Source organism: Cajanus cajan, chromosome 3, assembly GCF_000230855.2.
Source record: "Cajanus cajan strain Asha chromosome 3, NIPB_CcT2T_4, whole genome shotgun sequence".
In the NCBI taxonomy this organism is placed as follows: domain Eukaryota; kingdom Viridiplantae; phylum Streptophyta; class Magnoliopsida; order Fabales; family Fabaceae; genus Cajanus; species Cajanus cajan.
In genome coordinates, this window is record NC_138519.1 from 10,535,185 (window position 1) to 10,559,539 (window position 24,355).

Genomic DNA, 24,355 nt, shown 5'->3' on the forward strand with positions numbered 1-24,355 from the left:
GAAAATCCCCAAATTTTCATCAAAACCCCGGAAACCCCGAAAATGGTTTTTCATCAAAACTCAGCACTAATCCGCAGAAATCAACAATCATATGAGTTTCTAGCTCATTAAACAAACAACTAGCAAGAAAATCCTAGCTTCCCTTACCTTGGAATCCGAGCTTCGGGAAGAAACCAAAGAGAAGACGAAGTAAGCTTGAACGGACGAGAGAGAAGAAGAAAGAAATTTGACACCAGCTAGCAACCCACTTCACTCAGCTTCACCACTTTGTATCAGCAAGAGAAAAGTCCAAGGGAAAAATTGAGAGTGAGACAAGAGAAGCGAGAGTGAGAATGAGTGAAAGTGATGAAGGTTGGGGGAAGAAAAGGAATACGGAGGTGGGGGTCTCACACATGCTCCATCAAGTGCGGCCGTTGCCAACACATTTAAAGGATATCTTCTCTTTATTATTACAATTATTTAAATATATTTTAATCTTTTAAATTTAAAGTAAATTTATTTTTAATCCTTTAAATTTAAAATTATTTTTTTAAATTTTAGAAATTAAAAAAAAACTTGTTTTAGTTTATACTCAAATTTTATTAGAAAATCTATCAAATACTGTCATATAAAATTTATCTATTGATGTTCTTATTAGTAAAACAATCACATTAAACTTAACTAATATTACATAACTATCTTAACTTATCACTTTCGGATATGTTATTGCTGACTTAAGAGACTAAAACAAAATTTTTAAAAATTACAATAACTAAAATTAGTAATTTTAAATTTGAGAGACTAAAACTAAAAATCTAAAGTTTAGAGACTAAAAATTTTATTAGATAACTACTCTTTCACTCCCTAAACTTATTAAAAAAAATTAAATACATTTAATCTCTCAACTTTCTAATTTCAATTTTAGTTTTTCAACAAAACTTTGATCAAATTTAGTCCCTAACCATTACTATCGAGTATATGCATTAATAACGAGTGTCAACGTCAAAATCACATTGACAACCACATCACCAACTAGTATAATATGATAACCATATGTAAATTTCTTTTTACAAATTATGTATTTAGTCTCAGTTTTTCACAAAACTCACTTTTAGTCGTTTAACAAATTCTTAACCAATTTTAGTCCATTTTTTTAACAAAATTTACTTTTAGTCCTTTAATATTTTTTTAACCGGTATTAATTTCTGAGTTATTGTTTGTCACTATTTTTAATCCCTCCCATCAAGGTAATCACCATCAAAAAATGAGTATACAAATTTGAAAGAAAATAAAAAGATGCAATGAGCAAATCGATACGCAAACCAACAACTCCCTGAACAACAATCTAACCCAAAAGCATAGCCTACTCTTCAGCCCTACCACACCATTTTAGGCAAAGGCAAAGCATAGCCTGATAATTTCCAGCCATAAACCCTAAACCAAAGCCTGCTGTACAAATGCAAAAACAGCAAGTCAAAACATGAAAATCTACCAATTATCGGCAGCCTACTCTCCAGTACGATGCCACCACAACAAAGAATAGATCTAGATGTGAAAAATATCTGGGTTTCAGAATTCTAAATTTTTTGCTAATTATGTTGTTATCTACACGAGCATTTGTATAATTATGTTGTTAGCTACACGAGCATTTGTATAATTATTAAAGTATCTCGTTTCTCAAATACAAAACATTGTCAGTCACATGCCATACATTGAAGTGGCCAAATGGAGTCTATAAAAGGAACATGAATTTCACTTTTACAATCGACTTCTTTGAGCAACTGGCTTAAAGCTGGCAAAATCAGTAACTTCCCTGCCTGTAATCAGGGTGTTGATGTCATACGTGCCTTCGTAGGTATAGATGGGTTCTAAATCACAGAATGCCTGCACAGAAGAAAAGAAAAACAAAAAAAAATGTTAAAAAACAAATTAAGCTAATTCATGTTCAATTAATGGCAAAATCTAAATAAATAAATAAAAGTAGTCAATAAGTTGCAAAGCATATAAATGCTACACACATGTCTACAATTATATATAGCTGAGATTTTAACTTTAGATATATATAGTATAGGTTACTGAAGCCATCGCTACAGAATGAAACAAACATCATTAGAACATTTTAGTTGAACTTCAATCCTCCTGATCTAATCTTTTACAATACGATTTATGCTAGACAATATCTACTCATCAATATATCACTAAATTACCCAGTTTTAATCTATAAATCAAATCTGAGGTTTCAACAAAAGAAATCTTGAATTAAGAATTAAACATACCTTCGCCACAAGAAAATCGGCCAAAATTCCATTGCCACCAAGCAATTCTCGCCCCAGAGCAGCTGTTTCTCTTGCTCTCAAGGTAATCCATGACTGAAAAGTGATGGCAAAATTCATTAGCAGACATCTACCATAATGAATAATAACATGTTGTACTGCTTGAATTTGGTTTTAGGAAAGAAAGCCGGGTACTGTACATAAGTTAGAAAATACCTTCCCCAAACTAGCATGCCCTGGAGTCATTTTACCACTCTCATACAATTTGCAGAGGCGCCAACCAACAAGAATCATAGCTTGAATATTACCAAGCATCTGGACAAGTTTCTGTTGGCTGATTTGGAAAGCTGCCAATGGTGCTCCAAATTGTTTCCTCTCCTTTAGGTACCTATAGATCAATCCAACTTCAGAATTATTTGCTGTGAAAACGTAAGTAGGATAATTATTCTAATTAAGAAATACCTATGACACATATCATAGATGCCCATCGATATACCAATGGGTTGCCAAGCAACCATTACACGTGAAACAGCAAGTACCTGTTTTAAGAGGGTTAAAACAAATAAGCAATGGTAATGTGGGTAAATCAAGACACGTGCTTGAAAGATGACAAATACATAGAAAAAACTAATTGATGCAACCAAGATTGATGCAAGGATGGTAATTTCATCTAGGCTCTAAACCAGATTTGTCCCATCTCTACATCAAACAGTACACTAAGGATAGCGGACACAGATAGGTGGAATTTAAAGTTTCCTTGAATAAAACAAAAACAGATGTTAAAATGAGAATTGAGAACACATCAACCCAAGATTGATATATGTCTACTGCTTCATCACGTAATAGAACTTTTAAGTTTTATCAACAACCAATTTAAAGCAGTCATCTTTGTTGAATTCATATTGATTTATTGAAAGAACAACAAACAAACCTCAGATGGTCATACCTTGCTTGTGTCCTGAAAAGAGTTTACGCCTGCAATTCTGTCCTCATCAGGGACAAAAACTTTTCTCATAACAATGTCTCCATTTTGTACGATCCGAAGTCCAATTTTATTCTCTATTTTTGTGACTGTTAAACCAGGTGCATCCTTTTTAATAATAAACCTGAAATAACATGTACAAGGAAAATATGTGAATAGAATATTACTTTTGAAGTAGGACACAGTAGAATCACAGAAAATAAAAGCTTGGCACGAGAGTTTGTGTATCTTAAGATGTTACTATTGTTAGTACCTAGTAGTTTAAACTTTCTTTTTGACTAAGACATTCGTTACTGTCTATTGTGTCCCCAAAAAATAAAAAGAATTCACTCATCATTGATCCTTTTGTGTATGTGTGAATTCTATAGGTCATTGTAGGCACTAGACACATCAGATCAGGTTAACATTTTACCATATCAAATATATGACAGATTATATTCAATTCCCACACCTTTTTTTTTTTTTTCCCTTGTGGGAAACGAGGCAATGGTACAAGACAATCCATAAAATCTCAACAAGCAACTGGATCTCTTTGGCATTTAGATGAGCTGGTATATTACAACTAAGCTGAGATTTCACATATGAGCATGCAAAGACTAAATAATGATGGTAAGGACTCATATCACTAACCCATTTATCTGATTCGTTGTTGCATTCCTAGCAAAGATAACCAATACATCAGCAAATGTACTGTTTCCTATCCACCGCTTTTGTCCCTCCAGAATCCAACCTCCGTCCACCTGATCATTTCAAAGCAAAACAAGACCATAATATCAGCATGTAAAACTATGACTGATGAACAAGACAAATACGGCAAAAAGAATCAAAAGCAAATAGTAGTTAAGGTCCACATAAGGTAAAGCACCTTTGTAGCAGTGGTCTTCAAAGCACTTGCATCACTTCCATAGTCAGGTTCAGTCAAACCCTAACGAAAATAACCCATTTCAGAAGTGGTTCTTCAGCAAAAATGCAAAAAATAGAATGCCTAGAAAATCAACTAACCCAGCATGCTACAGTTTGCAACTGTGCCAAAGAAGGCAGATACTTTTGCTTCTGGGCTTCTGATCCACACAATGCTAAACTTGACAGTCAAAGTTATAAAATATCAAGAACTATTAACATCATACCATCTGATACAAATGAAACAAATAGATTTAAGGAATTATTTACATGAATGAAACTAAGTTATTACCAATAGTGAGCATTGCCAAGGATGAATGGACCAAAATAAAAGTTGAACAGCTTGCATCAACTCTTGCAACTTCTGCCATAGTTATAGCACTTCCAGTGATAGAAAGGCCAGGACAACCATAACCCTGAGAATCAGACTAGCTAAGAACTCCATTGACCATGTGTAACATCTAAAACAACAAAGGAAAATATGCATGGAGAGAACCTTGATTGTGCCACCAGCAATGCGCAATGCACCAAGCTTTGGAATAACATGAAATGGGAACTTGGCCTTCTCCCAGTACTGAGAATAAAAAAAGGTGCATGATGGTGGGAATTGAAAGAGAGAAAAAAGATAACATTATTGGAGAATAATTTCACATTGTAAACGTTTCCATAATTCCATCCAAGTAGTAATAAGCATCACAAATACATGCCTCAGTCATTATTGGAGCAATTTCTTTTTCCATACATTCTCTGACTTTCTTCTTAATAGAAAAAAGATAACATTATTGGAGAATAATTTCACATTGTAACCGTTTCCATAATTCCATCCAAGTAGTAATAAGCATCACAAATACATGCCTCGGTCATTATTGGAGCAATTTCTTTTTCCATACATTCTCTGACTTTCTTCTTAATGGCACGCTCCTCCTGTGTCAATAAGTCATCCAATTGAAAATAATCTGAAGCTGTACTTTTCATACATCAATACAGACAAAAATGGAAGTGAGTTCCTGAAGCATAAACTGTTTAAATCAAAATATTAATAAAAATATCAACTAGCCAAATCATGCATGAGAATGAACAAGGAAATTAAAGAATAAAAAACATATTTTAGAGATATGTTTGGACTTTGGACCAACCATTTTTTAGCCTAAAATCAAATTCAAAGTTAAAGCTCAAAATAAGAGCAGGAAGCAGAGGGAATGAGAAAGAGAACAGAAACCAGCTTTTTGTAAAACCTCCTCCACTCAACTTTTTTTTAAAAAATATACTTTTTCCTTTTATTTTATTAAAAAAAAATAATAAACTGCTTAATTTTTTAAGAGATTTTAAAAAAATGCTTGGCCTATCTCCTCTCTTTAAGAAGATAAACTCCAAAAAACAAAAAGTTGAACCAAATAAAAATAAGAATGTGCATCAAATCTTATAAGCAACAGATGATTATGTCCAAAAGTTTCACTGTCCAATATCAAATGATAAACAAAGGACAACTTTAGGGACCATTTACAATGAGAAAACCTTTCCTTTTTTTTCCTTGTTTTTACTCTTAATTGCAAAAATGTTGCCTTTTTTCACTTTTGTTTTCTGGTTTTAAAGAATTGCATAGAAAACCATCAAGCAATTTCACACGCGGCATTTTTGTAATTAAAAGTAAAAACAAGATTTTCTCAATGTAAAAAGGCCCTTAGCTTGGAGAGGAAAATATAGGACAAGGAAGAAAAAAGACAAAGGTGGGAGGGGAAACCTTATTAAAAGGTGGCTAGTCAGGTTCTCTAATGAAAAATAGCTATAAGCAAAACTGATGAATACTCCATACCAATAACATGGTTATAAATAAATAAAAATTAAAAATTAAAAAAAAAATAGACATGCCTATGGGAGCAGCAAGGGGGCCCTCAGCACCTAAATTATATCTGGACTACTAACCCTACTTACTGTGGAACAATAAATTATCGTACAAAAATAAATAAGTATATTACTTTTCTAAGCTTCTAATTTCAGAGTATCAACATAGAACGCCTTGTAAATCGTAATCCACAAACCCTAGTTGAGTAAAAACTCTGAAAATATCATTGTTACTTCTAATATGACCTAAATAATCAAAGAAATTTCTTACCACAAGGAGGAAACAATGATGCTGGAGTTGCTTGTGGAAATGCTACAGAAACATCTAGTGGTGGTGAATAAAAATAAGAAGGCATTGCATTTTTGACAGAACCATCTGCACAAACCAAAGCATTCATTAAAATGCACAGCACAACAGCTTAATAAAATTTTTACTTTCAGTATTAAACACCAGAAAAATTCAATCAATAATAGCACATATTAACTGCCACATATAATGATTGAATTAAAAATATAAATTACATATTAGAAGAAAAGAATAAACAAATCCCTGGAGCAAATTATAAGAATATAACATGTTTGGTTGGATCTTTCAGTTCTAGGTACAACAATAACCATGCACCCAGTGATTAGACATTGCGCCAAGGACAGATCCTTGATAAATAAGAATACAGTAGTCCTCGTAACATTAGATAAATAAGATTATTAATGTGTTAATCAACCAAACTAAGTACGTTGGGTTTACTAAACATCTCAAATCAAATAAATTCAAAGTGCCCGCTTGCAACAAGGAACAAAATGCCCCAATAATCAAAAACCTCAATCTTCTCACACATGCCTCTAGCAACAAACAAGATTAAAGAATTTACACGAAAAATAAAGAAAAATAAAATCCAATAGCAACTATTTCCGACAGAAAAGACTGCTTTAGTATATTAAAGTACAAAAGTGTGTCGGTATTATGATAAGAATAAAAGGAACAAATTGTAGAACAAGAATAAGATTAAGTCAATAATAATAGTCTATTACTCTGGTGAAGTGAATTCAATAAACAAAATGGACATGTTATTGAAAGAAGCAGTGATAGGAAATGAAATTGCAAGTGTGAAGAGAAAAGAGACCTGAATTGGGAGAAGAGAAGATGGTCATGGTTGTAGAGAGAGAGAGAGAGAGAGAGAGAGGAAGAGTACAATTAGGGTTGAAAGAGAAGGAATTAGGAAGTGAAAGTGTGAAAGTGTAGTGTAAAGTAAAGTGTGGTGTAAAGTATAGTAAAATGGTTTTGAGAAGAGAAGCAAAGGCACGCAAGTCGAGGTGGTGACGATGATGAGTAGATCTACTGGATATGGTCATTGGATTTTGAGTACTCATTTGTTTACATTATATATTTTTATTTACTCCCTTTTTTTAAAAATAAAAATAAAAATATATATATATATATATCATTTTTTAAAATATTTAGAATTATATTAAATATATACATATTCAAATTAAGAAAGATAAATAATTATACTTTTTATTGAAAGGATTTTATTTTCTAAAAATTAAGCATGTTGAAATTTATTATGATATGTTCTTTGTAATAACGGTTAATTAGATATGTGATATTATTGTTTAAATTTTTTTAAAAAAATCTAAATAATGGTTTTATTTAGTAATAAAATATCATTATGTACATGATAAAAAAAAATCTGACTTAAATATATTTATTCTCACAATTTGTTTTTATCTATCAAATTTAAAATTAATTTTTCAGTCATTACAATTTTAATATTATTAAATTTATGATAGTCTTTAAATTTTTTTTTTCTCTTTATAAGAATAATTATGTCATTTTAGATGTTAAATTCAACTATTTTTTATTTTTTCTTACTCTTTTATAAGTATAATCATATTATTATACATGTTAAAATTAAATAAGTTCTACTAATTAGCAAAGATATTTTATTAATATTTAATAAATTTAATTATACTAATTAAACATACAAATAATTTTTACTAATTATTTACAATATTATGATTTTTTGATTGAGGTCATTCTAATTCAATTTCAATTTGTTATCACCATAAGAAATGTGCATTTAAACTATAATTTTTTTTATTAATTGTGAAATCGTTAACTATCTAATTTCACCTTTTGAAATGTGACAATTTTCATTAGTGCTAGAAATTACATAATCATGGAAAGCAAACTTTAAAGAAATAAAAAAAAAATACAAAGACTTTAAGTATGCAAATTCTTATTTTTCTCCTTTTCATTAAATCTTAATTTTTCTATCAAACATTTATTTTTAACATAGATGAAAAAACTTAATCTTATATTTTCTTAATATTACTAAATTTTGGATAGTCTCTATTTTTTTTCTTGCTCTTTTATAAGGATAATCATGTCATTATATATTTTTAATTCAAATATTTTCTATCTTAATGCTACTTATGTGTAATTGTAATACAATTAAAATAATTATATATATTATAGTTTACTTTACTTTGTACATAATCTAGTAATAATAATTATTAAATGATATTCTTCTTTTCCATAAAACAACAGTAAATAACTACAAAAATATTGGTTGGACCACATTTCAAAGTTCATGGATAAATTAATTTAGAAAAATTATATTATTGCTCTTTATTAGTTATACAAATTAAAAGTAAACATCCTTATTATTTTCTCCATATTATATTATGTTCAATAGGAAAAAAATATCAATTAAAATAAGTAAAATTTCATCAATTTCTATCGAAGAAAAAAATGTGTAAATATAAGTTAATTTATTTGACATAACATGTGTTACACAAATAAATTCATATATGATATATCAATATAAGGTTATCTATCCTTTTTTTAAAAAAATTCAAATAACCTCATGTACTACATGGGTCAACTAACTGGTTTGGATAAATATTACTTTAGCCTCTTGGTTAATATTGCATAATTATCTTAATTTGTTTTAATTAATTATGTTACCAATGGTTCTAATTTCTAAGTGACTAAAGAGATTTTTTGAAACTACAGAATTAAAATATCAATTTTAAAATTTAGGGACTATAAACAAATATGTCCAAAATTTAAAAGATTAAAAACATGTTTAAAAAAAAATCACCAATTAACAATAATAATAAGAGTTGTTGGTCTCCCTAGTTAGAGTATCTAATGAAAATACCTGATACTCATGAAAATTGTGACAAACGATGGCAAAGGATAAAGTACTATAATACTCATCCTGATACTTGCTTTTGAATAAAATAAATGTACTCATCCATATACTTGTGCAAGTAACAACATTAATCTTCATTTTCATACTTGTTGAATACCTATAACTCACACCCACGCTTCTTATTTGTAAAGTCAATAAATTAATGAAAAAATATTAATTAAAAAAGTCTATACAACTAAATTAAAAATTTACTCTTAACTTATCCAAACATAATATATGAATTATCCAAACATAGTCTTAAATCATTCAAAGATATAAGATATAACTCATAATCAAACAAAATTAGAAATATAACGTTCTAAATACAAGGTATAAGAATTTTACATATTCATTGAAAACTTGACATTGTATTTTTTTATCAATAAGAAATTACAATGGTAATAATGAGAATCGAACCTAAATCCTTATTAGGAGTGTCAAGATGAGTTTTATCTAACGAGTTGACCTACATAACATACCAACTCGATTGGCTCGTTGGGCTGACCCATTATTTTACTTATATATTCCTCAACTTTTTACCTACTAACATTAATTTATAATATTTTATTTGTAATGCATTTGTTTATTAAGACTTATTTGTGATTATATTATGTATTTATTTTATTATTGTTGATGCAATTGTTTGTAGTTGCATTGTGGATTTTAATATTGTTGATGAAATTATTGTATTCTTGTTGGTAAACTTATTAAACATGTGCCCTATTGAACATTTGAATTATTTGAATTATCGTTAGTTTTATAATATTTTTTTCTTTTTTTTAATTATATTTGATTATAAAATTTTAAGAACCATAGAATAAAAATAATTTGCATTTTTTAAAAGATTGGTAGGTCAATCCAGTCCACAACTCATTACAAGTTAGGTTGAGTTGGATTAGAATTTTTATTCCGGCGAAAAAACGAGTTCAACCCAACCCAACCCAACCTAATCCAATATCACTAAATTAGGTTGAGTTAAATTGATCTTTATGTATCTATCTAAATCCTTCTTCACTAATTAGCTTATAATTATATATTACTATAAATTTAAATAAAGTATAAATTAATTAATTAATTTGCCTCATGATCATAATTGAATTCTTCATATTTGTGTGAATATTTTTCTGGGTCTAATAATATTTATAAAATTTGAAACATGGTAAAAAAAAATACATATTAAACTATCTAAATAATAATTAAAAATATTAATAAAAGATAAATAACTCTAATCGGATAAAAATAGAATAGTGCAATTCAGGATTTTTATATTTAGGGTTTAAGTGTAACAGCCCGATTTTCACAGATTGTACGAGGGCCCAAAGCTGAATAGGGGTGATTTAGTAGCCCAGAACGGGCTGTTCCCAAATTGAAACGGGTCGTTCCAAACTACTAAAACGAGGGTGATTTACTACCTCAGAACGGGTCGTTCCAAAATTGGAATGGGCCGTTCCAAAATACTAAAGTTGTATACAAATCTTAGTTGGGAACAGGGCATTCCCAAATTGGAACGGGGCGTTCCAAACTACGAAAAAGGCTTGTAACCCTAGTTGGGAACGAGTCGTTCTGGTTTAAGAACAGGCTGTTCCAAATATGGACGTTATTGGTTAAATGCAACCTCAGAACGGACCATTCTGGTTTGAAAACAGATCGTTCTGGATGTGAATTTTACACATGCCGTCAGAGTTCAAAACAAGTCGTTCCAGATTTGAAACGGGTCGTTCCAACGACGTTTGATGCCTATAAATAGAGAGCTCTGACACTCCCAAAAAGCACACCTTTCAATTCTGACTTCTTTCAATTCTGACTCCTTTATTCTACATTCTCTTCTTTTCCTTCTACACTCTCTGAAGACCGAGGGGCACTCAAAAGAGGAGACCAAAGAGATCTCTATTTTAGTTTCAACTACTGTTTATCCAGGTACGGGGGAAAAAGGGATTATTTGTATGCAAAGTTACATGAGGGAATTGGGTAGAAGAGAAAGTTCATAGGATTATGAGTAATTTTATAATTATTTATGTTTGGAGAATTATTGGTCTTATGTGATTTTGTATGTATTTAGGATTATGAATATATATTTAATTTGTAAGAATGATGACTTGAGAGAGAGAACGAAATTATAGAAAAGTGCCTGTAAGTTAGGAAAACTTGGATTATTTCTGTTTGAGGAATTGATGATCCTATTAGATTCTGTATGTGTTGAGGATCAGAAACCCATTAGATTTTGTATGTGTTGAGGATTATAAATATATATATTTAATTTTTAAGAATGATGATTTGGGAGAGAGAACAAAATTGTAGAAAAGTGCCTGTGAGTTAGGTTTTGAAAAATTGAGAGTTTTACTAGTTGATTTAATATTGTATTAAATTGGTGATTCGGTTGAGTATTATATTAAATTATAAATATTATTGTTACATTATAAAAATTGATGATCTAGATGTGAATTGCTTAAAAGGTATGTGAACCATTATTTTGTTGGACTTATCTGTTGTGTGTATGTGATATGGAATTGAGCAATAAGATGAAATATTGTGATGAATGTGAATATGCTTGTGATTGTGGTTCCTCACACTAATGACCAGGGATGACACGACCCTTGGGTAAGTGATGCTACAAGGACGGTGTGACCTTGGCATGGTGTGGGATGAGTGAGGCAATTAACACGTATCACTTATGTCAGATGTAGCGTAGTCTTGGCATAGGGTTAATTACAAGATTTATGTGGATTGATTGTGATTGTGGTTCCTCACACTAATGACTAAGGATGACACGATCCTTGGGTAAGTGATGCTACAAGGACGGCGTGACCTTGGCATGGTGTGGGATGAGTGAGACAATTAACCCGTATCACTTATGTCAGATGTGGCGTGGCCTTGATATAGTGTTAATTGTAAGATTTGTGTGGATTGTGATGTATTGATGTAATTGTGAATTGAGATGTGAAGATGATGAATGATTGATAAATTATGATATATATATATATATATATCTATATAAATGCTTGTGAATATTTCATTAAGTAATGAGTATGTAACGACCCGCCACGGTCTCCTCAACTCTGAATCACAAGGCAGACAAATCCGACCTCTAAATCTCAGAATCCCATCAGTACCAAGCTCAAAACCAGCTGCCCTCTCAGTACCAAGTAATCCCAAAGTCCTTAACAACTCTGGGTCCTGTAACTGTTTAGTTCCCACCTGCTTCAAGAACTCATTAGTTATGGTGATCATGCCACAGCTAATGTGATCCTGAACAACCTCCACCTCTAGTCTCAAATCTCGGAACTGCTCAATCAACTCCAACTCCCTAATCATCATAGCCGACATGTGAATGGATTTTCTACTCAATGCATCAGCTACCACATTCGCCTTTCCAGGATGATACATCAACTGGAAATCGAAGTCCTTTAGAAATTCCATCCACCTCCTCTGCCTCATATTCAACTCTTTCTGATCAAACAGATATTTCAAACTCTTGTGATCACTGTATACACTGAATCTCGCACCAAACAGATAGTGCCTCCACGACTTCAAAGCAAATACCACAGCTGCAAGCTCCAAATCATGAGTAGGATAATTTCTCTCATGGGTCTTCAGTTGCCTCGAAGCATATGCCACTACTCTCCCTCCCTGCATCAACACACAACCTAACCCCTGGTGAGAAGCATCACAGAACACATCAAAATGCTCACCAGTGTTAGGTAACACTAAAACTGGAGAAGTGGTTAACCGTCTCTTTAGCTCCTGAAAACTCTGCTCACAAGCGTCCGTCCAAACAAAAGGTTGATCTTTTCGAGTCAGTTGAGTCAAAGGCATTACTATTCGAGAAAAACCCTCAATGAACCTCCGATAGTAACCCGCCAACCCAAGAAAACTCCTAATCTCTGTAGCAGTCATCGGACGCTCCCACTGAATCACAGCCTCCACCTTGGCTGGATCTACTGCAATCCCCTCTGCCGATATCACATGCCCCAAAAATCTCACCTCGGACAACCAAAACTCATACTTGGACAGTTTGGCATACAACTGTCTCTCTCTTAACACCTCCAAAACTGACCTCAAATGCTCACGGTGATCCTCCAATGATCTAGAATACACCAAAATATCATCAATGAAGACCACCACAAATCTGTCCAAGAACGGTCTAAAGATCCTGTTCATGTAATCCATGAACACTGCTGGAGCATTAGTGACACCAAAAGGCATCACCACATATTCGTAGTGACCATACCTAGTCCTAAAGGCAGTCTTCGGTATGTCACTCTCCTTCACCCTAATCTGGTGATATCCGGATCTCAAATCAATCTTTGAAAACACTGAAGCTCCCCTCAGCTGATCCATCAAATCATCAATCCTCGGAAGGGGATATTTATTCTTTATCGTTAATTTATTCAGCTGCCGATAATCAACACACAAACGGGCCCCACCATCTTTCTTCTTCACTAACAGTACCGGAGCACCCCAAGGAGAAACACTAGGCCTCACCATCTGTTTCTCCAACAAATCCTCAAGCTGTGTCTTCAGCTCTACCAACTCAGCTGGAGCCATCCTATAAGGAGCCACTGACACCGGTCCTGCACCTGGTACCAGATCAATGCTAAACTCAACATCACGCCTGGGTGGCAATCCTGGCACATCATCTGGAAACACCTCAGGAAATTCACTGACAATCTCGATTCCAGCGATAGCTCTCTCTGTCTCAATACTCAAAGTTGCAAACAACATGAAGCACTCAGCTCCATCCCTCATCAACTGCTCAGCCTGACCCGCTGATACCAACACCTCATCCTCCAACTGAGGAAACATCAACTCTCTCCGAGCACAATCTATAAGGATGTGATGGGCAGATAACCAATCCATCCCTAAGATTATGTCGATATCCACCATGGGCAACACAATCAGGTTCACTCGGAACCTCCTACCAGACACCTCTATCGGGCATCTCACACACATCTCCGACGTCACCACAGAAACTGAAGCCAGAGTAGACACAAACAAATCAACATGCAAGGAAAATACTGACAAACCCAATCTCTTCACACAATCAACAGAAATAAAAGAATGCGTGGCTCCAGAATCGAATAAAAATAAAACGTCCTCACCTGCTGCCTTCCCCTTTCCCTTCACTAAATTTGATGAAGTAGAAGCCTCTGCACCTGACAATGCAAACACTCTCCCCGCAGCTGTAGGTCTGGGTGGCCTCGGAGCATTCCCAGATGAAGTCAACGGTGTCTGACAATCTCTAGAGATGTGGCCTGGCCTACCACATTTGAAGCAAACATTCCCCGGAAGGGAACAATCTCTAACCATATGTGCTCCTCCACATCGGTAGCACCGCACTGACTGTGCTCCGCCCTGAGGAGTAGCAGGTCGAGGTCCCCTACTAACAGCTCCTCTCTGAAACTATACAGGTCTGTCATAGGGTCCCCTCTGCTGGCCTCCCCTCCTGGACCCAGATGATCCCTCTTGAACTCTAGCAACCTTACCGCTACTACCACCACCCTCCAAACTCTCAACAGTCTTTGCCTTCTCAACCAAGGCAGGAAACTCCACTATGGACATGGGGACTATAACCCTCTTCAGCTCGTGTCTCAAACCCTCTACAAACTTTCTACATCTCCAAGCCTCAGATATGGCCTGAGAGTAGAAACGAGCTAGATGCTCAAACCTCATAGCATACTCAGAAACAGACAAGCTCCCCTGATGTAATCTCATGAACTCTGCCTCCTTAGCGTATCTAACGCTATCCGGGAAATATTTCTCCAAAAAGACCCTCCTGAAGCAATCCCAGTCAACAGGCACACCCCTGCTCTCTAACATCTGCCTGGTGCCTCTCCACCAGTACTCAGCCTCGCCCCCCAGCATGTAAACTGCATAAGCCAACTTTCTCTCATCAGAAGACCCTAAAACACTAAAGATCTTCTCCATATCCCTCAACCACTGATCCGCCACATCAGGATCAGAATCCCCTCTGAACTGAGGAGGCTGACATCCCCTGAACTCTGCTAAATCTCTCCCCTCCTGAGAGACCACCGGTCTAGCTGCATCAGCCGCAGCTCTAGCTGCCTCCATATGAGCAAAATGAGCACTCTACTGTTGCATCGCCATGGCCATCATCTCCATGGCCCTAGCAATCTGGTCATACTGGGGTCTCACCATACTACAAGAATTCAAACATCCTATTAGTAACATAATACCCCCACAATTCACCAAAGGCTAACACATATCAGAGATATGACACAACAGAAACCTAGAAGGATCACTCCCCACATAGTATCCTAAAAGACTCGACCGGCTCTGATACCATAAAAGTGTAACGACCCGCCACGGTCTCTACACTTAGTGGAATCGCACTACAACTAGTTAACTAAGAGAATATTAAACTGGATAACACATACATACAGGCATAAATATAAAGATCGAAATAATTAAGTTTCTGTATATAAAATATAGCACCATATATGTACAGTCATCCCAAAATATTATTTAGTGCCGGTCAAGCACTGACAAAAAAGGATGTTACCCAGAATGGTAACTCAAAACACGAGACTCATCTCCTCGTCTCACAACGATCATCTCTACTCCCAAGCTATCCCTGACCTGCTCCCATACCAAGTATGATCATCGCAGTTCCACCACATGGAAAACAGAAGGGTAAGCTAGAATTCACAAATCAAACATACAAATATAGGATAATAATCTATATTACACAATCATCCTACTGACAGTCACGTTCATAGAGTCATACTATACACTCTATCCAATACTAATCATGCATAAAATACAATCCACCAATCATGAAGTCAAACACCACACTTCATCATATTAATAATCATGCAATAAATGCATCTCATGACAGATATCAATGCATATCAATCATCTAATGCGTCGTCACGCATACACCTAGGAGATCTCCATAACAATAGAGCTGTATAAGTGACATTCCATCCTACCGAAACCACCCCAACCGTTTTCACGCCCAAAGCGCCCGCTCGGTCACAGCTAAACAGGATATAATCCTCCCTCGGGTTTTCTCGGATGATGTCACTTACACACTTGGAAGTCCAGATCCACCGTCAGGTATAGCACAGCTGGGTACGGGCTTACCACGACCTTGGCATGCATTAACCAAGTCAATTGTGGAGTTCGCCCACCGACTATCCGCAAGGATCCACGCACCTTCCCGAGTACTTGGTTAAGGGAATAACCCACGACCTCATACCCCGCTCCAACACTAGCTAAGGACTTAGAGGAGACTCACCCAACCCAGTGGCCTATCTGAGCACCACTCTCCCAAAACCAGTGGCCTCCCAGAGCACCACTCTCATATATCAGTGGCCTATCCAAGCACCACTCTCAAGAGACTCTATGTGAGCTCTTCCAGTTCGAAAATATTTTTCCTCTCCTCAAGTCCTAGGCTAGACTCATGCCATAGGCATCACATGCAATCATGCAACATACATCATAATGGTCTACCCACCATCATAATCAACAACCATACACATGTCATAAGACATCACATACAATAATGCATCATACATCATAATGGTCTACCTACCATTGTGATCAATAACCATACTCATATTCAAACATTCATATGTATCATCACAAAGCATACATATGAATCACACCGCACCATACATCATATATCACACATATATGATCTAACATTTCAACTTTAAACATGCATAAGCATCAATTCATTCATAAATATATTCAAGCACAGTGTCGTCAACTCGCGCCTGGCCTAACACCAACCCAAGAGCTCTAAGCTCTTCCACGCCTGATACGCTCAACCTGCGCCCGGCCTAAAACTATTCAGAGAGTTCAAAATTCTCATCCAAACTAACAAATTCAGCCACATGCAAACAATCTAGCTTCCCTTACCTGAAGATTGCCTCAAAATAGCCAACAACTGTGACGAAATAGAATCTCCTTCCAAAGTTCAACCCAGAACTTCAATCTTCCCAAAGTAAGCTTTCTAATCTGAATTTCAAGAAAAGTCAGAAGGGATTAGTGATCTAAAGGAGAAAATGAGTCAAACAGAGAAATTTGGGAGAGAAATGAGCTCACTGACCCAGAGACCTTCTCTCTAAAACTTCTCTCTAAAAACTCACATTTTCCTGAAGGCCCCCAACCCCTATTTATAGACTTCCGGATTGGCCCAGAACGGCCCGTTTCAATTCGGAACGGCCCGTTCCGAAATCCCAAAACACGCAGAAAACCCACACCCAGAACGGCCCGTTCTGGAATCAGAACGGCCCGTTCCGGGACTCATCCGGAACGGCCCGTTTTAGAATTTGGAACGGCCCGTTCTCCTTCCAGAACGGCCCGTTCCCAACTACGAAATTCAGTTTAATTTATTAGCTTGGAACGGCCCGTTCCAGATTGGGAACGGCCCGTTCCGGGCTACTAAATTTTTTTTTTTTTTTTCCAATGTTACAATACTCCCCAACAAATAGGAATTTTCGTCCCCGAAAATAGGCTCACCTGAAAAGAGGAATGGATACTGTTCCTTGAACTGACTCTCTTCTTCCCAGGTTGCCTCACCAGTAGCTTCATCCCAAAGAATCTTCACCAAACTAATGGACCTGCCACGAAGCTCTTTCAACTTGTGATCAATCACAGCTACCGGTCTCTTCTCATAGGTCAAGTTCTCTCTAACTTGCACCTTATCCATCTCTATCACGTGACTCGGGTCTCTAATGTACTTCCTCAACTGTGAAACGTGAAACACATCATGCAGGTTGGACAGAATCGGAGGTAACGCCAACTGATAAGCTACTGGACCTACACGACGAAGGATCTGATAAGGACCAATGAACTTCGGTGTGAGTTTCTTGGCCCTTACAGCCCTTCCCACTCCAGTAGTGGGTGTCACCCTGAGAAACACATGCTCTCCTTCCTCAAACTCTAGAGGTCTCCTCCTCTTATCAGCATAAGACTTTTGTCGATTCTGAGTAGCTCTCAACCTCTCCTGAATCTGTCTCACCATCTCAGTAGTCTGAAGAACTAACTCTGGACCAACCACTACTGACTCACCCTCCTGATACCAACATAATGGAGTCCTACACCTCCTGCCATATAGAGCCTCAAAAGGTGCCATGCCAATACTCGCATGATAACTATTATTATAGGTAAACTCTACCAATGGCAACACCTCCTCCCAGCTACCCAGATGGTCCAACACACAAGCTCTCAGAAGATCCTCTAGTGACTGAATTGTCCTTTCCGACTGACCATCTGTCTGTGGATGATAGGCGGAACTCAACCTCAATCTCGTTCCCAACGCCTGATGTAGAGTCTGCCAAAACCTTGAAGTAAACCTTGGATCTCTGTCAGAAATAATACTGGAAGGCACTCCATGCAGCCGTACTATCTCTCGGATATATAACTGTGCAAGTCTCTCCAAGGACCACCTCTTGTTGACAGGAAGAAAATGAGCACACTTTGTCAACCTATCAACAATCACCCAGATAGAGTCACTGTTCCTAGTTGTTCTAGGCAATCCAACCACAAAGTCCATAGTGACACTATCCCACTTCCACTCAGGAATCTCCATCAACTGTAAAACCCCTCCGGGCCTCTGATGCTCAATCTTCGCCTTCTGACAAGTCAAACAAGCGGCTACAAACTCTGCTATCTCCTTCTTCATACCAGGCCACCAAAAACTTTTCTTGATGTCTTAATACATCTTAGTCATACCAGGATGTATGCTAAGACGACTCATGTGTCCCTCCTCTAGAACAGCTCTCCTCAACTCTGAATCACAAGGCAGACAAATCCGACCTCTAAATCTCAGAATCCCATCAGTACCAAGCTCAAAACCAGCTGCCCTCTCAGTACCAAGTAATCCCAAAGTCCTTAACAACTCTGGGTCCTGTAACTGTTTAGTTCCCACCTGCTTCAAGAACTCATTAGTTATGGTGATCATGCCACAGCTAATGTGATCCTGAACAACCTCCACCTCTAGTCTCAAATCTCGGAACTGCTCAATCAACTCCAACTCCCTAATCATCATAGCCGACATGTGAATGGATTTTCTACTCAATGCATCAGCTACCACATTCGCCTTTCCAGGATGATACATCAACTGGAAATCGAAGTCCTTTAGAAATTCCATCCACCTCCTCTGCCTCATATTCAACTCTTTCTGATCAAACAGATATTTCAAACTCTTGTGATCACTGTATACACTGAATCTCGCACCAAACAGATAGTGCCTCCACGACTTCAAAGCAAATACCACAGCTGCAAGCTCCAAATCATGAGTAGGATAATTTCTCTCATGGGTCTTCAGTTGCCTCGAAGCATATGCCACTACTCTCCCTCCCTGCATCAACACACAACCTAACCCCTGGTGAGAAGCATCACAGAACACATCAAAATGCTCACCAGTGTTAGGTAACACTAAAACTGGAGAAGTGGTTAACCGTCTCTTTAGCTCCTGAAAACTCTGCTCACAAGCGTCCGTCCAAACAAAAGGTTGATCTTTTCGAGTCAGTTGAGTCAAAGGCATTACTATTCGAGAAAAACCCTCAATGAACCTCCGATAGTAACCCGCCAACCCAAGAAAACTCCTAATCTCTGTAGCAGTCATCGGACGCTCCCACTGAATCACAGCCTCCACCTTGGCTGGATCTACTGCAATCCCCTCTGCCGATATCACATGCCCCAAAAATCTCACCTCGGACAACCAAAACTCATACTTGGACAGTTTGGCATACAACTGTCTCTCTCTTAACACCTCCAAAACTGACCTCAAATGCTCACGGTGATCCTCCAATGATCTAGAATACACCAAAATATCATCAATGAAGACCACCACAAATCTGTCCAAGAACGGTCTAAAGATCCTGTTCATGTAATCCATGAACACTGCTGGAGCATTAGTGACACCAAAAGGCATCACCACATATTCGTAGTGACCATACCTAGTCCTAAAGGCAGTCTTCGGTATGTCACTCTCCTTCACCCTAATCTGGTGATATCCGGATCTCAAATCAATCTTTGAAAACACTGAAGCTCCCCTCAGCTGATCCATCAAATCATCAATCCTCGGAAGGGGATATTTATTCTTTATCGTTAATTTATTCAGCTGCCGATAATCAACACACAAACGGGCCCCACCATCTTTCTTCTTCACTAACAGTACCGGAGCACCCCAAGGAGAAACACTAGGCCTCACCATCTGTTTCTCCAACAAATCCTCAAGCTGTGTCTTCAGCTCTACCAACTCAGCTGGAGCCATCCTATAAGGAGCCACTGACACCGGTCCTGCACCTGGTACCAGATCAATGCTAAACTCAACATCACGCCTGGGTGGCAATCCTGGCACATCATCTGGAAACACCTCAGGAAATTCACTGACAATCTCGATTCCAGCGATAGCTCTCTCTGTCTCAATACTCAAAGTTGCAAACAACATGAAGCACTCAGCTCCATCCCTCATCAACTGCTCAGCCTGACCCGCTGATACCAACACCTCATCCTCCAACTGAGGAAACATCAACTCTCTCCGAGCACAATCTATAAGGATGTGATGGGCAGATAACCAATCCATCCCTAAGATTATGTCGATATCCACCATGGGCAACACAATCAGGTTCACTCGGAACCTCCTACCAGACACCTCTATCGGGCATCTCACACACATCTCCGACGTCACCACAGAAACTGAAGCCAGAGTAGACACAAACAAATCAACATGCAAGGAAAATACTGACAAACCCAATCTCTTCACACAATCAACAGAAATAAAAGAATGCGTGGCTCCAGAATCGAATAAAAATAAAACGTCCTCACCTGCTGCCTTCCCCTTTCCCTTCACTAAATTTGATGAAGTAGAAGCCTCTGCACCTGACAATGCAAACACTCTCCCCGCAGCTGTAGGTCTGGGTGGCCTCGGAGCATTCCCAGATGAAGTCAACGGTGTCTGACAATCTCTAGAGATGTGGCCTGGCCTACCACATTTGAAGCAAACATTCCCCGGAAGGGAACAATCTCTAACCATATGTGCTCCTCCACATCGGTAGCACCGCACTGACTGTGCTCCGCCCTGAGGAGTAGCAGGTCGAGGTCCCCTACTAACAGCTCCTCTCTGAAACTATACAGGTCTGTCATAGGGTCCCCTCTGCTGGCCTCCCCTCCTGGACCCAGATGATCCCTCTTGAACTCTAGCAACCTTACCGCTACTACCACCACCCTCCAAACTCTCAACAGTCTTTGCCTTCTCAACCAAGGCAGGAAACTCCACTATGGACATGGGGACTATAACCCTCTTCAGCTCGTGTCTCAAACCCTCTACAAACTTTCTACATCTCCAAGCCTCAGATATGGCCTGAGAGTAGAAACGAGCTAGATGCTCAAACCTCATAGCATACTCAGAAACAGACAAGCTCCCCTGATGTAATCTCATGAACTCTGCCTCCTTAGCGTATCTAACGCTATCCGGGAAATATTTCTCCAAAAAGACCCTCCTGAAGCAATCCCAGTCAACAGGCACACCCCTGCTCTCTAACATCTGCCTGGTGCCTCTCCACCAGTACTCAGCCTCGCCCCCTAGCATGTAAACTGCATAAGCCAACTTTCTCTCATCAGAAGACCCTAAAACACTAAAGATCTTCTCCATATCCCTCAACCACTGATCCGCCACATCAGGATCAGAATCCCCTCTGAACTGAGGAGGCTGACATCCCCTGAACTCTGCTAAATCTCTCCCCTCCTGAGAGACCACCGGTCTAGCTGCATCAGCCGCAGCTCTAGCTGCCTCCATATGAGCAAAATGAGCACTCTACTGTTGCATCGCCATGGCCATCATCTCCATGGCCCTAGCAATCTGGTCATACTGGGGTCTCACCATACTACAAGAATTCAAACATCCTATTAGTAACATAATACCCCCACAATTCACCAAAGGCTAACACATATCAGAGATATGACACAACAGAAACCTAGAAGGATCACTCCCCACATAGTATCCTAAAAGACTCGACCGGCTCTGATACCATAAAAGTGTAACGACCCGCCACGGTCTCTACACTTAGTGGAATCGCACTACAACTAGTTAACTAAGAGAATATTAAACTGGATAACACATACATACAGGCATAAATATAAAGATCGAAATAATTAAGTTTCTGTATATAAAATATAGCACCATATATGTACAGTCATCCCAAAATATTATTTAGTGCCGGTCAAGCACTGACAAAAAAGGATGTTACCCAGAATGGTAACTCAAAACACGAGACTCATCTCCTCGTCTCACAACGATCATCTCTACTCCCAAGCTATCCCTGACCTGCTCCCATACCAAGTATGATCATCGCAGTTCCACCACATGGAAAACAGAAGGGTAAGCTAGAATTCACAAATCAAACATACAAATATAGGATAATAATCTATATTACACAATCATCCTACTGACAGTCACGTTCATAGAGTCATACTATACACTCTATCCAATACTAATCATGCATAAAATACAATCCACCAATCATGAAGTCAAACACCACACTTCATCATATTAATAATCATGCAATAAATGCATCTCATGACAGATATCAATGCATATCAATCATCTAATGCGTCGTCACGCATACACCTAGGAGATCTCCATAACAATAGAGCTGTATAAGTGACATTCCATCCTACCGAAACCACCCCAACCGTTTTCACGCCCAAAGCGCCCGCTCGGTCACAGCTAAACAGGATATAATCCTCCCTCGGGTTTTCTCGGATGATGTCACTTACACACTTGGAAGTCCAGATCCACCGTCAGGTATAGCACAGCTGGGTACGGGCTTACCACGACCTTGGCATGCATTAACCAAGTCAATTGTGGAGTTCGCCCACCGACTATCCGCAAGGATCCACGCACCTTCCCGAGTACTTGGTTAAGGGAATAACCCACGACCTCATACCCCGCTCCAACACTAGCTAAGGACTTAGAGGAGACTCACCCAACCCAGTGGCCTATCTGAGCACCACTCTCCCAAAACCAGTGGCCTCCCAGAGCACCACTCTCATATATCAGTGGCCTATCCAAGCACCACTCTCAAGAGACTCTATGTGAGCTCTTCCAGTTCGAAAATATTTTTCCTCTCCTCAAGTCCTAGGCTAGACTCATGCCATAGGCATCACATGCAATCATGCAACATACATCATAATGGTCTACCCACCATCATAATCAACAACCATACACATGTCATAAGACATCACATACAATAATGCATCATACATCATAATGGTCTACCTACCATTGTGATCAATAACCATACTCATATTCAAACATTCATATGTATCATCACAAAGCATACATATGAATCACACCGCACCATACATCATATATCACACATATATGATCTAACATTTCAACTTTAAACATGCATAAGCATCAATTCATTCATAAATATATTCAAGCACAGTGCCGTCAACTCGCGCCTGGCCTAACACCAACCCAAGAGCTCTAAGCTCTTCCACGCCTGATACGCTCAACCTGCGCCCGGCCTAAAACTATTCAGAGAGTTCAAAATTCTCATCCAAACTAACAAATTCAGCCACATGCAAACAATCTAGCTTCCCTTACCTGAAGATTGCCTCAAAATAGCCAACAACTGTGACGAAATAGAATCTCCTTCCAAAGTTCAACCCAGAACTTCAATCTTCCCAAAGTAAGCTTTCTAATCTGAATTTCAAGAAAAGTCAGAAGGGATTAGTGATCTAAAGGAGAAAATGAGTCAAACAGAGAAATTTGGGAGAGAAATGAGCTCACTGACCCAGAGACCTTCTCTCTAAAACTTCTCTCTAAAAACTCACATTTTCCTGAAGGCCCCCAACCCCTATTTATAGACTTCCGGATTGGCCCAGAACGGCCCGTTTCAATTCGGAACGGCCCGTTCCGAAATCCCAAAACACGCAGAAAACCCACACCCAAAACGGCCCGTTCTGGAATCAGAACGGCCCGTTCCGGGACTCATCCGGAACGGCCCGTTTTAGAATTTGGAACGGCCCGTTCTCCTTCCAGAACGGCCCGTTCCCAACTACGAAATTCAGTTTAATTTATTAGCTTGGAACGGCCCGTTCCAGATTGGGAACGGCCCGTTCCGGGCTACTAAATTTGTTTTTTTTTTTTTTTTTTTTTTTCCAATGTTACAGAGTAAAGATGAGATTATGTTGTGTTT

At 37.8% G+C, this 24,355-nt stretch overlaps 3 protein-coding genes across 6 annotated transcripts; all 3 read right to left on the reverse strand.

Annotated features, from left to right (window-relative positions):
* Positions 1–1,525: 1,525 nt before the first annotated feature.
* LOC109813631 (acyl-coenzyme A oxidase 4, peroxisomal) lies at positions 1,526–7,297 on the reverse strand. Of its 4 annotated transcripts, XR_014432162.1 has the most exons (14): positions 7,098–7,297; positions 6,248–6,352; positions 4,990–5,096; positions 4,631–4,708; positions 4,427–4,550; positions 4,237–4,310; positions 4,100–4,159; positions 3,865–3,974; positions 3,199–3,358; positions 2,715–2,791; positions 2,469–2,640; positions 2,256–2,348; positions 1,617–1,863; positions 1,526–1,584 (listed from the first exon to the last, which is right to left on the reverse strand). XR_014432162.1 is itself a non-coding variant. In XM_020377853.3 (13 exons), the coding sequence occupies exons 1-13, from the start codon at positions 7,123–7,125 to the stop codon at positions 1,738–1,740; spliced, it is 1,314 nt and encodes a 437-aa protein (XP_020233442.2). In that variant the 5' UTR covers positions 7,126–7,297; the 3' UTR covers positions 1,526–1,737. The 4 variants fall into 4 exon arrangements, 3 of the variants coding, with proteins under 3 accessions (XP_020233442.2, XP_082926491.1, XP_082926493.1); XM_020377853.3 differs by having other exon boundaries at positions 1,526–1,863; XM_083070365.1 differs by having other exon boundaries at positions 1,526–1,863; positions 4,990–5,058; positions 7,098–7,295.
* A 7,276-nt stretch (positions 7,298–14,573) lies between these two features.
* On the reverse strand, positions 14,574–15,242 carry LOC145956035 (uncharacterized). The gene is made up of 2 exons (XM_083071591.1): positions 14,839–15,242; positions 14,574–14,781 (listed from the first exon to the last, which is right to left on the reverse strand). Exons 1-2 carry the CDS (start codon positions 15,240–15,242, stop codon positions 14,574–14,576), a joined length of 612 nt encoding a protein of 203 aa, XP_082927717.1.
* Positions 15,243–21,276: 6,034 nt separating this feature from the next.
* Positions 21,277–21,945, reverse strand: LOC145956036 (uncharacterized). Its single transcript, XM_083071592.1, has 2 exons — positions 21,542–21,945; positions 21,277–21,484 (listed from the first exon to the last, which is right to left on the reverse strand). Exons 1-2 carry the CDS (start codon positions 21,943–21,945, stop codon positions 21,277–21,279), a joined length of 612 nt encoding a protein of 203 aa, XP_082927718.1.
* Between the last annotated feature and the right edge of the window lie 2,410 nt (positions 21,946–24,355).

Excerpts from the sequence above, each read along its gene's own strand:
- LOC109813631 (XM_020377853.3), bottom strand. The coding sequence starts at position 7,125 with ATGACCATCTTCTCTTCTCCCAATTCAG. Across the intron at positions 5,097-6,247 it reads ATCATTGTTTCCTCCTTGTG|CTTCAGATTATTTTCAATTG; the intron begins GTAAGAAATTTC and ends TGAAAAGTACAG. Across the intron at positions 4,551-4,630 it reads TTGCTGGTGGCACAATCAAG|GGTTATGGTTGTCCTGGCCT; the intron begins GTTCTCTCCATG and ends TCTGATTCTCAG.
- LOC145956035 (XM_083071591.1), bottom strand. The coding sequence starts at position 15,242 with ATGGAGGCAGCTAGAGCTGCGGCTGATGCAGCTAGACCGGTGGTCTCT. Across the intron at positions 14,782-14,838 it reads GTTTCTGAGTATGCTATGAG|AAAGTTTGTAGAGGGTTTGA; the intron begins GTTTGAGCATCT and ends TTGGAGATGTAG.
- LOC145956036 (XM_083071592.1), bottom strand. The coding sequence starts at position 21,945 with ATGGAGGCAGCTAGAGCTGCGGCTGATGCAGCTAGACCGGTGGTCTCT. Across the intron at positions 21,485-21,541 it reads GTTTCTGAGTATGCTATGAG|AAAGTTTGTAGAGGGTTTGA; the intron begins GTTTGAGCATCT and ends TTGGAGATGTAG.